The 14,076-nt window shown below is 38.2% G+C and overlaps 1 protein-coding gene across 3 annotated transcripts in view; it reads right to left on the bottom strand.

The window, feature by feature from the left end:
• RAPGEF6 (Rap guanine nucleotide exchange factor 6) overlaps positions 1–14,076 on the bottom strand; it is a 234,450-nt gene that overhangs the window by 73,399 nt on the left and 146,975 nt on the right. For all 3 annotated transcript variants that reach the window (XM_010381558.2, XM_030926750.1, XM_010381559.2), the window contains 3 exons: positions 11,688–11,795; positions 9,036–9,239; positions 5,972–6,080 (listed from right to left, as the gene is read on the bottom strand). In XM_010381558.2, coding sequence (XP_010379860.2) covers positions 5,972–6,080; positions 9,036–9,239; positions 11,688–11,795 — 421 coding nt within the window. The remainder of the gene's footprint in view (positions 1–5,971; positions 6,081–9,035; positions 9,240–11,687; positions 11,796–14,076) is intronic.

Genomic DNA, 14,076 nt, shown 5'->3' with positions numbered 1-14,076 from the left:
CGAAATTAAAAGACTTTATAGAGGCCGGGTGTGGTGGCTCACGCCTGTAATCCCAGCACTTTGGGAGGCCAAGGTGGGTGGATCACGAAGTCAGGACATTGAGATCATCCTGGCTATCACGGTGAAACCCCGTATCTATTAAAGAATACAAAAAATTTGCAGGGTGTGGTGGTGGGCACCTGTAGTCCCAGCTACTCAGGATGCTGAGGCAGGAGAATGGTGTGAACCTGGGAGGCGGAGCTTGCAGTGAGTGGAGATTGTGCCACTGCACTCCAGCCTGGGTGACAGAGCGAGACTCCATCTCAAAGAAAAAAAAGACTTTATAGAAAAGAAATGCCAAAACACACAAAAAAGGTGCTCAACCTTACTTGTTATTAAATAACGTATATTGAAATTTCAAAGGCTGATTACACCCACGGCAGAGGCTTTTTTTTTGACACAGAGTCTTGCTCTGTTGTCAGGCTGGAGTGCAGTGGTGCGATCTCGGCTCACTGCAACCTCCGCCTCCCAGGTTCAAGCAATTCTCCTGCCTCAGCCCCCCGAGCAGCTGGGACTACAGGTGCCTCACACCACACCCAGCTAATTTTTGTATTTTTAGTAAAGACAGGGTTGGCCAGGATGGTCTCGATCTCTTGACCTCGTGATCTGCCCGCCTGGGCCTCCCAAAGTGCTGGGATTACAGGCGTGAGCCACTATACCCGGCCAAGACACTCTTATACACTGATGAATGAAGCATAGATTGCAATAAAACTTTCAGAAAGTAAAACCTTGTACTGTCTGTCAAAAGTAATTCCACTTTGAGAAATTTATCATATAGATGGATTATATGAACATAAAAGTATAAAGAATTTTGATTGTATCTCTGTTAATAGCAAAAGCTATAAACAATCTAAAATATCTAGCAATATGACATTAACTCAACAGATTATGGTGATAATAGAATTCTATGTAATAATAAAAATTATGTAACAAGTAGGTCTGTATGAACTGATGTGAAATGGCACAGAATATTGTACACAGTATGGTTCCACTGTATGTCTATTTTTAGTATTTTAGTTTTCAAAATACATGCACGTATTACTTTTATTAAAACTGAAAAAAACAAGTTACCTGAGAAATGGGATTTTGAGATTTAGAGACAGAGTCTTGCGCTCTGTTGCCCAGGCTGGAATGCAGGGACACAATCACAGCTCATTATAGTCTTGAATTCCTGGGCTCAAGTAATCTTCCTGCCTCAGCCTCCCAAGTAGCTGGGACTACAGGTGCACGCTACCATGCCTAGCTAAATTTTAGTGTTATGCAGAGACCAGGTCTCACTATGTTGCCCAGGCTGGTCCTGGAACTCCTAGCCTCAAGCGATCCTCCCGCCTCAGCCTCCTAAAATGCTAGGATTACAGGCATGAGCCACCATGCTTGGCTAGAAGTGGGATTTTTATTTTATTATTTTTTTTGAGACGGAGTCTTGCTCTGTCACCAGGCTGGAGTGCAGTGGCGCGATCTCGGCTCACTGCATGCTCCGCCTCCCGGGTTCACACCATTCTCCTGCCTCAGCCTCCTGAGTAGCTGGGACTACAGGCGCCCACCACGACGCCTGGCTAATTTTTTGTATTTTTTAGTAGAGATGGGGTTTCAGCGTGTTAGCCAGGATGGTCTTGATCTCCTGACCTTGTGATCCGCCCGCCTTGGCCTCCCAAAGTGCTGGGATTACAGGCATGAGCCACCCCGCCTGGCCTAGAAGTGGGATTTTTGAAGATGTTAGAAAGCTGTGGAAGCCAAGAGGAACAGATTAATTAAAATTCCAGAATAGGAAGAGAGTAAACTGAGATTGCCAGCTGTTTTCTTCTCTGGGTGCATTTGCTTAATCTAAACATGAGGTGTGGGTCAGGTAGAGGAACTCTTGGAGGAGAAAGAGAACTTCAGATGGCTGTGAGCACTTGCATGGAAACTAGAATACAATGAAGCCTAAAAGCAGTGTCACTTTTCTCCACAGGACAACTGCTATTAGTAGGACTTCCCTTGTCTCACTCCTCAAGCCAGGCCTCTCCCGAGTACTGTACCACAGTACTCACATCCAGGTTTCAGGTTGCCTTGAGTCCAACCTAGGGCATACTAGAATTAAAATAATAGTGAATTTATTGCTGGTGGCGGTACTTTGAATTACGGTATTCTTTTGTGAATTGCCTGTTGTTATTTGCTGTTCAGAGTTCTTAAATAAGTGGGTCATGATTCTGTCCAGGTTTACTATTAAGCTCAGTGGGAGATGAAGGGTGGTGTGTGTTTACTCCATCTTATCCGGAAATGGAACACTTAATTTGATTTTTATCTTCATGGACATAAGATAGCAAACTTACAATCTGTGTCTGATATTCTGGAGCACCTGTGCTTCTGTTTCTGTTGGTTCTGGCTCATACTGACTTTTAAGAGTACCTCATAATCTTTACTTGACTCTGTTTTTAAAAAAAACTATTTTTAGAAATAACAAGTTGCTGTTGGTATCCTCTAAAGAAGATATTTATTTTCTTTTGTCAGGCACCTGTCATCTAAGTCCAGGGCCAAAACTGTAAGTTTCTCTGGGTCACCTAGATGGTCAGTTAGGTACAGCACACATCCACCTCAGACAGAGCTTTTCAAAGTCTCAATCCTAGCGAGGGTTGTAATGCTATAGTTTTGGGCACTGAACTACAAACCTGCAAGTTTATCAAGGAGATCCTCTCAGTTGTATTCTATGGATGGGAAAATGGCCCTGGAAAAAAAGACGTCACTTTGGGGTACGGTCCCAGGAGTGGGAAAAGGCTTTGACACATCCAGAGTTTTTCACTATCTTTTTGGATTGTTATGTTTGTTTATAGTTTTTCATATTTAGTCTAGCTCTTTTAAGTTGTCTTCAGTCAATACTGGAAGTAGAAAGTTGACACAAGTTTTGTTTAATACGTTTTCCTCAGCTCATAGTAAGGCCTTTGAAATATGAGTCACATCTTTCTTTTACTCTGGGATATTCTCCGCTATTATTTCCTACATATCTTCTTCCTCACGTTTTCTTTTGGATATCCTGGAATAGAGCTTAATTTTACTTTGTCTTTTTGTTCCACAGTCTGGGAGATTTTTCTCAACTTTATTATCTATTCTTTCAAATGAATGTTTTTGTCTGTAAGTTATTTCTTTCTCAATGATTGTTGTTTATTCTTTCCTAATATCCTGTTCTTGTTTCAACGAATAAATTTTTTTTTTTTTGTTTTGAGACGGAGTCTTGCTCTGTCCCCCAGGCTGGAGTGCAGTGGCGCAATCTCAGCTCACTGCAAGCTCTGCCTCTCAAGGGATAAATTTTTAAATTGCTCTGTGCAGCGTTCTAGAAATGTTTTTCTTCTCTTCTTTAAATATTTTCTCCAGAATGTGTAAGATCACTCACTAGGTCTCTACCACACCCTCTCAATGATCCTGATTCTCCTTATGCTTGGTGATCCCTGAACATCGGTTTTAAGTAATATAAAAGGACCGAGAATGGTTTGCTCTGGTATTGTGTCTGGAGTTGGTTCCTTCCGGTGGGTTCTTGGTCTCGCTGACTTCCAAGAATGAAGTCGTGGACCTTCATGGTGAGTGTTACAGCTCTGAAAGATGGTGTGTCTGAAGTTTGTTCCTTCAGATGTGTCTGGAGTTTCTTCCTTCCGGTGGGTTCGTGGTCTCACTGACTTCAAGAATGAAGCCGTGGACCTTTGTGGCCAGTGCTACAGCTCTTAAAGGTGGTATAGACCCAAAGAGTGAGCAGCAGCAAGATTTATTGTGAAGAGCAAAAGAACAAAGCTTCCACAGCATGGAAGGGGACCCACAGGTTGGCGCTGCAGGCTGGGGTGGCCAGCTTTTACTCCCTTATTTGTCCCTGCCCACATCCTGCTGATTGGTCCATTTTACAGAGTGCCAATTGGTCCATTTTACAGAGTGCTGACTGGTGCATTTACAATCCTTTAGCTAGACACAAAGTACCGATTGGTGCGTTTTTACAGAGTGCTGGTTGTGTATTTACAATCCTTTAGCTAGACACAGAGCGCTGACTGGTGCGTTTTTACAGAGTGCTGATTGGTGCATTTACAATCTGTAGCTAGACAGAAAAGTTCTCCAAGTCTCCACTTGACCCAGGAAGTCCAGCTGGCTTCACCTGTCAGTATCACTGAACAAATGTCTTCTGGTCACAGCTTTCCTTTTTGTAGCTATCCAGACTGCAAGTTTGATATAGGATGACCTAACTGCTCAACTCTATTTCATGGTAATGCCAGAGTTATTAGGGATTTATTATGGGCATCCCCATATCTAGAGTAAAATGTTCCATTTCTACAAATATTTTACAAATATTCTGCTGCAATTTAATAGATAAATTAAAATTCCAGAATAGAAAGAGAGTAAACTGCGATTGCCAGCTGTTTTCTTCTCTGGGTGCATTTGCTAAATCTAAACATGAGGTGTTTAGCTTTCTCCTTGGTGTTTTGCTTTCCACCTAGGGTACGGAAGAAAGAGCTGACTGCTATGTTCCCCCTTTGTGGCACCATGTAACTTCTATCCTCTGCCATATCCAACCCAGGGTTCTGTTGGCCAACTGCTTTCCTGCTACTCAAAGGGTTCTGAGGGTATGGCTTCTGTCTTTTGCATCCTTTAGATCTACTTTTTCTGTATCCCAGAGTTCATAGGGGTTCACACTATCTCTGTATTTTTATTATTTTTATTCTGAATATTTAATACCAGTTAGTAATCTTTATGTGACTGGTACAAAAGGTTTAAAGGTATTAGATGCTTAGAAGAAACCTAGGAAATAGTGCTAGAGAAACTGAAGCTTGGAAAGACTAAATAATTTGCTCAAAGACAGCAAGTCCTGCTTTCATATTTTTCAAAACTGGAAATCTCTTTCGTTTAACCTAAAAGTTGGCATTTCTAGATACTAGTACAAACTCCAGGAAATCAAAAAATTCTGAAGGCTTACTTACTTATTCTATGCTAAAGTACCATAATACTAAATGGCCAATTGACAGTTATATACCAGATTTAACATGATGTAATTCAGTCAAAGGGACTCAAAAAGAGGAAAAAACCCACGTTTCATTTTTCGTTATGACTAAGCACAATATAAAAAAGCCAAAGTGAAAAAAATAAAACTCACACTTTCTTTCCATAGGCATAGCTTTTAAAGCCAACTCTTACTTCTCAAATTGTAACCTAAACAACCTAGAGAGATTGTTTTCCTCCCTACTTCATAAGAACTCTTAAATTTTCTTTGATATTTCAATTGCTATATGATTTTACTGTTACTCTTTTCAGAATTTCTGCAAAAATCCTAAAGTGTCTAAGGCAATCAAATGACAGTATATCTTTCCTACACGTTAAAAAAAACAAACAGTAGATTTGGTTAAAAGTATGAGCTTAGTCACTGATTTAAATATAAACATGATAAAAACACAACAGAGGCACTTTAATCATTTTTCCACACAAAGGTAGAATATGCTTTTATTAGAAATCTGTAATTTACTCAGTACTCAAGTCAATGCTTTACTCAGTTTATTTCCATAAAACAGCTAATCTGGCATTCATATTACTTCAGAAAGCTAGCTTAAAGATTAGAAGTAGACTGATTTGCACACTAGCTGGGGGAAAACATGCCTGCTTATAACTTCTTAGTTTTATTCAGGTTATTCTACGTTTCATTCAGTATCCCTCCAGCAGAGTATATAATACATGCTCAGTAGGAATTTCATAAATGACTAACTGTAGCTATACACCTATTTTAAAACTTACTTTTTATCAAAATAAAAACATAATGAAAAATGAAAATTCTAGAATACACAACAGTTCAACACAAAAGATTCTGAAACTAGATTAAGACCTTAGACAAAAACATGTATACATTTTACTATCTTTTTTCCACTGTAATGACTTTTCTATTACCAAATTAAGAAGAAAGAGTTCAGGCAATTTTTACAACAAAACTCACCAAAAATGTTGGTCTTCACAGTAAGTGCAAGATGAGTATTATTCCTCAAAATTTCAAGGGCTTTCATAAATGTAATATTCTCAAAGTTTTGTCCATTTACTTCCATAATCTCAAGAGAAAAGTATTTAAAAAATACCAATTAGTACAGAACAGTATTAGTTACTCCTACAACCTTAAAAGTTTGTTAGTGAATAAATAAAATGAAACTTGAATAAAATGTACTCCTATGTGAACAACAGTTATCTCTGTGAGAAGCTGGACTACTGTATTTCTTTTTCTCTACATTGTTGTATTTTCCAAATTCTTTACTATAAACATTTTTTAAAATTAATGGCCTCTGGGATCATACTGAGGAAATTTTAAAAATACACACACCAGATGGTTTATGAAGGAAAAAATTTAATCATGGCAGATCAGCTCATAAAAATTATTGCCTGCAAATGTACATACAAATTTGTCAAATATTCTCAATGTAAATTTACTGCATTTCAGAGAGAGGTGAATCTTTTAAAAGGAGTACTTTAAATATATTTAATATGATTTTCTGCCACAGATTGAATCAGGCAGCCAAATAGCAAGAAGCACAACTGAAATGGGTTCTTCTTCCAGGTAAACACTGCTGACCCTTCACAACACGGCTTCCCCAATTTGGCTATACCTCAGAATCACAGAAGCAGTTTATTTTAAGAAGTACTGATTCTAAGGGAAAAGGATAAAAAAAATTAGCAAAAACTAGTCAAAAACTAGTCAGAACAGACAGCGGATCTAGGGGATCAACATAAAAATTTCAAAAGGATAAGAAAAAGAGTGAAAAAAATATTAGGGAAAGGAAAAAAAAATTCCATAGAAGTAAAATTCCCAGAGTTGAAAAAAGACTTGCATCTAAGCACTAAAATGTCTTATCTAGTACCATGCAAAAATAATAAAAAGATATCTATTTTTAAAAACATATCCCAATGAAATTTCTGTGTTCCAAGGAGAAACAATAAAGTATCTATAAACATCATTGTGGGAAGATAACCCAAAGGTACCTACAAAAAACTCTTGCAAAGAGTTTGGACTTCTCTTGGGCAATGTTAAGTTGATGTGATAACTTTCTGTGACTTTAGCGTTCTGAGGGAAAAGTCACTGTTGGAAAAAGATGTTATACTCCATTGAACACAAGTATCTTCAGGAAGGCTAGAACATGTAATACTATATCACCCATCTGTTCCTTAAAAAAGTACTAGAAGAAGTACCAAAGATAAATGAATTGAAATAATGGGGATATACAGTGCAAATGAAATGGAAGTGATCAATGAAATCAGTTAAACAGGTGTAAATTTCTAAATGCTTGTTTAAAAGCTTATGAAACTTAATGCAAATGTCAAAAGCCTTCTTGAAACAGAAGATACATAATGTTAAAAAAATAACAATAATAATGTAGATCTAAAATCTCAGATCATTTCAGCAGTAGTTGTGAATATTGAAGGAAGAAGTAAAAGCATGATAAATTTCATTCTCAGGGATGATTTCACTAGTGCGTGCGTGTGTGTGTGTGTGTGTGTGTGTGAAGAATTAGATTATTAAATGTGTCTGTGATACAAATAACTGAACAATAAATATACTGACTCCAGGATCCTAGCTGTTAGACATTCCTAATGAGTAGTCTGGGGTAAGGCCCAGAAAACTCTACTGTGGAAGCTATCCTGGGAATTGTAGGCTGTTTAGCAGCATCCTCAGCCTCTGTCCACCAACATGCCAGTAGTAATCCCCAAGTCATAATAATAAAAAATATCTGCAGACATTGCCACTAGTTGAGAACCACTGTTCTCGAGTGTAGAACCTTTCATAATATGAATGAGCTCATAATTTAAAAAAAATTATAGCATGGTTCAGTTAAAGTAAAGCCACATTCTAAAATAAAGAACAAAATTTTAAATGGGGAAAAAGCAAGTTTCCTAAATGATTCTGATGATCAGGCAGATTTGGGAGACCACCCTTTGAAGTACATGAGAATCATCTAGAGCAGAGGTCCCCAACCGCCAGGACACAAACCCCATGGCCTTTTAGGAACTGGGCCACACAGCAGGAGGTGACCAGTGCGCCAGTGAGCATTACCGCCTGAGCTCCGCCTCCTGTTAAATCAGCAGTGACATTAGATTCTCATAGGAGTGTGAACCCTGATGAGAACTGCAAATGCAAGGGATCTAGGGCACTCCTTATGAAAATTTAACGTCTGACTGCGTGATGACCTGAGGTGGATCAGTTTCATCCAAAAACCATCTCCATCCCCCCAGCTCCAACTCCCTGGTCCATGGAAAAACTGTCTTCCACAAAACTGGTCCCTGATGCCAAAAAGGTTGGGGACCACTGATCTAGAGAGTTTTGTTAAAAATACAGATGTTCAGACATCACTGCTCAAGAATGTGGTCAATATAATTAACAGGATTGAGAGAAGACTGGGAATTGCATTTTTTATGTAACAAAGTTGCCAGCAGGTCACATTTGGAATAGGCTGCTCTATACTTTCCTAATGCCTACACTAAAAAAATAAATCACCAACAAATTCCTAGGAGTGTCTTTTTTCCTAGTCCCCCATTTGGCTCACTTTGCTTATGGATATAGTTATGTCACCATATGAACATAATTTAATGATTACCATAACCTTCAGTAATCTGCAGCCACTTACATTTGAGAGTGCTATGAGGTAGAAGTGCTGTCTCCTTCAAAACTTGCAAGGGTGCTAATTCATATATTGATCGTTCTGGAGTATTCTCAAGTTGCCAGCTTATACAGTTCCCTAATCCATGAAGGATAGGCAGGCCCATTCAAAGGAGGTCATGTTGACAGAGCTCAGCAGACCATGTTATTTCTGGTCACACTACACCAAATTTTCCATTAAAAGTAATAAATATATGACAAATACATTTTAAAAATAAACCATATGCAGATACTACCTCTAAAAAAAGGCTCAGAAAAATATTTCCTTAAACTGATCATGCTTTCTGGAAGATGAGAACAAAAGCAGCAGGCACAATACTTTTAAGAAGGCTTGAATATAAGTGGTTGGTTATCTACTTACCTGATCACCACGTTTCAGTCCTGAATCGGCAGCTTTGCTACCAGGTTCTACTACTTCAACAAAAATACCAAATCCCTTCTCACTTCCTCCATTAAGGCTGAATTGTAGAGGGGACTCGCGGGAAGCCTTCTGCAGCACAACCTGTCTCCACTTAGCCTTTGCAGCACAGGCAATATTCAATAACCGGAGATGACCATTCATCTTCTGTAAAGCAGAAAAGGGTACATGTATATAAATGTATCTATTCCTACGGGTTTTTAAAAAGTCACCTAAAATTATTAGAATTAGAGTTATAAATATACATGTATAAGCTGAGGCAAACAAAACTGAAGAAGGGGGCACTCCCACTCCAAAGCACTCTCAACGAGATTTCTTAATATGACTATAAGACCTTTAAATTATCATAAGTTAAAAAAGATTTCCAAGTGATGTCTCAATTACAGAGAGATGACAAAAAATTACTTATCATTCCTTAAACTTTTCCTAATACACACTCTTCTCCCACCTTGCTTATCTCCTAGCTGTTATATAAAACCAGAATCTTTAAAACCTTTATTCAAAACCTTGAACGACTTGAACCACCTTTTCAAATACTGTCCAATGTTCAAAGAAACATTCAAGTTTTCACCTCGTCCAGAAAAGACTTCCTTCTTGTATTATTTTAGCTCTTCCTTAAACTCAGTAAGAGTCTGACTTCCAGTTCTAATTCCAGTTTCAATTATCTCAAATAGTGTTAATATGTGCAAATCTTATGTCGATAACAAAAAGCTAAAGTTTTTTTTTTTTTTTTAAAGCAGACACCAAGTCTTAATATTTGTTCTGATCCTACATTAATGCCTTTGAGTATAAAGTAGAATGCAATGAATACCTGATGGCTAACTGACTAGTGGAAAAAAAATCCCATAACTTTTTTTTCCACACTCTGATGTCCCTTGAATATTTACACAGCCAACACAGGATGAGTCAAATGATAGTGGAGTGACTCTATAACCCTTTAATCAAGTTCCCAGTGTTGTTCACTCTCCCCATTTTGTATAGAGCACATATGCTGCTGACAAGTCAACAGGAACCAAGGGGTAACGAAAGGGACCAGATTTGTCAATTTTTCCCACTTCATTCAACTCAATCCACTTATGCTCTGTAACTAATAATTACAGCTCTTGAGCATTTGCTATGTGACAGGTTTTGTGTACAGACTGTTATGCTTATCAGCTCATTATAATCCTTACAACAATCTCAATGAACTAGGAACTACTATCTTTACAAATAACACAACTCAGGCATAAGATCAGGCAATCTGTCTGAGTTTACAAATCTAGCAAATGGTGGAGCTTGAACTGTACTCCTAAAACACTATGCTACATTACTATTTACTTCCTAAAATTTCAAGTTACTTGGAGCAGGTAACCAAGTCACAGCTCAAAGTTTTACATCTGACAGGGAGAATAAAATGAATTTATGAATAGCTACTGTGGACTTTGAGGGAATTATCTTAGGTGCTGTACATTTAGAAAAGGTGAATCCCATGTAGAAAAGAAACCTAGAAAGTCTTAATATAGATTTGATATTTAGGATATGCACTGGAAAATGAAACGGAGTTTCAATAGGCGAGGAAAAGAAAATTCTAGCATGGTCTGGATGCAGAACTGGAAAATAAAATAAAATAGTTTGATTTGGCTATAATCTAGGGTACACAGGAAAAAGGGCAAAAAGGTAGGCAAGGGACCTGAATATATGGGGGAGGAACTGCTTTGGTAGGAAGAATAGTTTACCGACAAAGAGAATAACAGTCATCACACGTGTGTTTTAAAAGCAATCTTTTGGCCACACAGAATGAACTAGAAGAGCAACTAGAACTAGGATCAGTTAGCAGGTTATTATAACAGATCAGATATAATGAAATAATTAAGTCCTAAACTAGGCAGTAAAAAAGAAATGGCTGAGAGAGACCATAAGAAAATACGTGAACATACAGGTATATGACTAAATCAGTGACCTAGGTGACTTTAGCAACTGACTGGAAATCCTGGCCAGGGAATTCAAGAGAGTGAGGGTACACATATAACACCAGGTTTATAAGCCTGAGTGACTAAGAGATAAGAATGTCATTAGTCTTAATACAGAAATGGAAGAGTTGGGCGGGGTGCGGTGGCTCACGCCTATAATCTCAGCACTCTGGAAGGCTGAGGCGGGCAGATCACAAGGTCAGGAGTTCAAGACCAGCCTGGGCCATATGGTGAAACCCTGTCTCTGCTAAAAATACAAAAACTAGCTGGGCATGGTGGCACGCGCCTGAAGTCCCATCTACTCAGGAGGCTGAGGCAGGAGAATTGCTTGAACCCAGAAGGTGGAGGTTGCAGTGAGCCAAGACTGTGCCACTGCACTCCAGCCTGGGCAACAGAGCGAGACTCCGTCTCCAAAAAAAAAAAAAAAAAAAAAAAAAGAAATGGAAGAGTCAGGAAGGAGTGTAAATGTTGTTTTAATTGGGGTGGCAAAGAATAAATGAACAAAAGTCTAAAATATAGATATGGAAGTTCTAAGAATGGACATTTAAGACAAAGGAGATGAAAGCTACTGCTGTTCTGAGTTTGCTGGTGTTGGGGGTGGGGAAACCACGACACTCTGAAGAGTATAAATTATTTTTAGCCTTACTGTATCTTCCAGATTTTTTTCAAATTCCTCTAGAAATCGAGTCATAGCAGGGTCACCTTCAAAATCATTAAAATGATTATTTACCCATAATAATACAATCCGTGTCACCTGTGGAAACATAAATAGGCAGCATACGGTTATAAGAGGCATTCCTTCTGCAAAACTAGATTCTAAAAGCATGTCTAAAACTCATGAAGAACTGACAACCCTCTTGATCCCTCCCTTGTGTAAAAAAGGCTCATTCTAATAGAAAGGCATGGCTTAGTTTGAGCTTTTGCTTCCCTGTGTACAGAAGTAACAGAGTCAGGATTCTCTCCACTCAGTGAGAAGACACAAGGCTGTTTGTTAAGATAAAAGAAGTACATAGAATATCTATTTCAGGTAGCACCTTAAAATGCAAACTTCATGTCATAAAGCAGGCAATCCTATCAATCAAAAATCCATATCAAAAGCGTTTCCATGGTCAAGAACATGTTTAACCAAAATTGTAACAAAAACAAATCTGAGTCTGGTGCGGTGGCTCACACCTGCCATCCCAGCAACTTAGGTGGCTGAAGCAAGGAGGATCCCTTGAGTCCAGGAGTTTGAGACCAGCCTGGGCATAGCAAAACCCTGTCTCTATAAAAATTAAAAAACAAAACAAAAACTCTTACAAATCTGAAACTTCTTTCATTATAAACACTGTAAATTTTCAAACTGCAGAATCGTTTACTTTGCTCAAGAAAAGTTAAAAATTAAGCTGATTTGAATAATGTGCCTAACGATGTAAGGAATGAGCCATATTTTTTTAAATTGTGGTAGATTCCACATAAAATTCACTATTTTAATGATTTTAGAGTTCATAATCCAGTAGTATTTAGTACCTTAACAATATTGTGTAATCATCACCACTATCTACTTCTGAGTTCTGGAACATTTTCATCACTCCAAAAGAAAACCTCAAACTCATTAAGCATTCGCTTACCATTCTGCCCTCTCTCCAGCCCCTGGCAGCTATTAGTCTGCTTTTCTGTCTATTTGTCTGTTCTGGCTATTCCACATAAATAGAATCATACAATACCTAGTCTTTTGTGACTGGCTTCTTTTACTTAGCTTAATGTTTTCAAGGTTCATCATGGTATAGTAAAGTATTAGTACTTCTTTTCTTCTTATGGCTGAATAATATTTTATTGTATGGCTATACCACATTTTGTTTATCCACGATGGGCATTTGGGTCATTTGGCTATTGTCAATAGTGCTGCTACAAATATTTATGTACAAGTTTTCATTTGCACACCTGTTTTTGATTCTTTGGGTATATACCTAGGATTAGAATTGCTGGGCTATATGGTAACTCTATGTTTAACTTTTTGAAGAACTGCTCAAACTGTTTTTCCGCAGAGGTAATACCATTTTATATTCCTATCATCAATGTGTGTACGGTGGGGGTGGGGAGGCGGGTTCAATGTCTCCATACCATAGGCAACATCTGTTACTTTTTCTTTCTTCCCCCTTTTTAAAAGCCATCCTAGCGGGTGTAAAGTAGTATCTCATTGAGGTTATGACTGCATTTCTCTATGATTAATGATGTTGATTCAAAATGGATTCAAGACTTAAATGTTAGACCTAAAACCATAAAAACCCTAGAAGAAAAACTAGGCAATACCATTCAGGACACAGGCATGGGCAAGGACTTCATGTCTAAAACACCAAAAGCAATGGCAACAAAAGCCACAATTGACAAATGGGATCTAATTAAACTAAAGAGCTTCTGCATAGCAAAACAAACTATCATCAGAGTGAACAGGCAATCTACAGAATGGGAGAAAATTTTTGCAATCTACTCATCTGACAAAGGGCTAATATCCAGAACCTACAAAGAACTCAAACAAATTTCCAAGAAAAACACAACCCCATCAAAAAGTGGGCAAAGGATATGAACAGACACATCTCAAAAGAAGACATTTATGCAGCCAACAGACATATGAAAAAATGCTCATCATCACTAGCCATAGAGAAATGCAAATCAAAACCACAATGAGATACCATCTCACACCAGTTAGAAAGGCGATCATTAAAAAGTCAGGAAGCAACAGGTGCTGGAGAGGATGTGGAGAAATAGGAACATTTTTACACTGTTGGTGGGACTGTAAACTAGTTCAACCATTGTGGAAGACAGTGTGGCGATTCCTCAAGGATCTAGAACTAGAAATACCATTTGACCCAGCCATCCCATTACTGGGGATATACCCAAAGGATTATAAATCATGCTGCTATAAAGACACATATACACGTATATTTATTGCAGCATTATTCACAATAGCAAAGACTTGGAATCAACCCAAATGTCCATCTGTGACAGACTGGATTAAGAAAATGTGGCACATATACACCATGGAATACTATGCA

The sequence above is a fragment of the Rhinopithecus roxellana genome, chromosome 3, assembly GCF_007565055.1.
Source record: "Rhinopithecus roxellana isolate Shanxi Qingling chromosome 3, ASM756505v1, whole genome shotgun sequence".
Taxonomy (NCBI): Eukaryota; Metazoa; Chordata; class Mammalia; order Primates; family Cercopithecidae; genus Rhinopithecus; species Rhinopithecus roxellana.
This window is presented reverse-complemented; position numbering and strand designations above follow the sequence as displayed.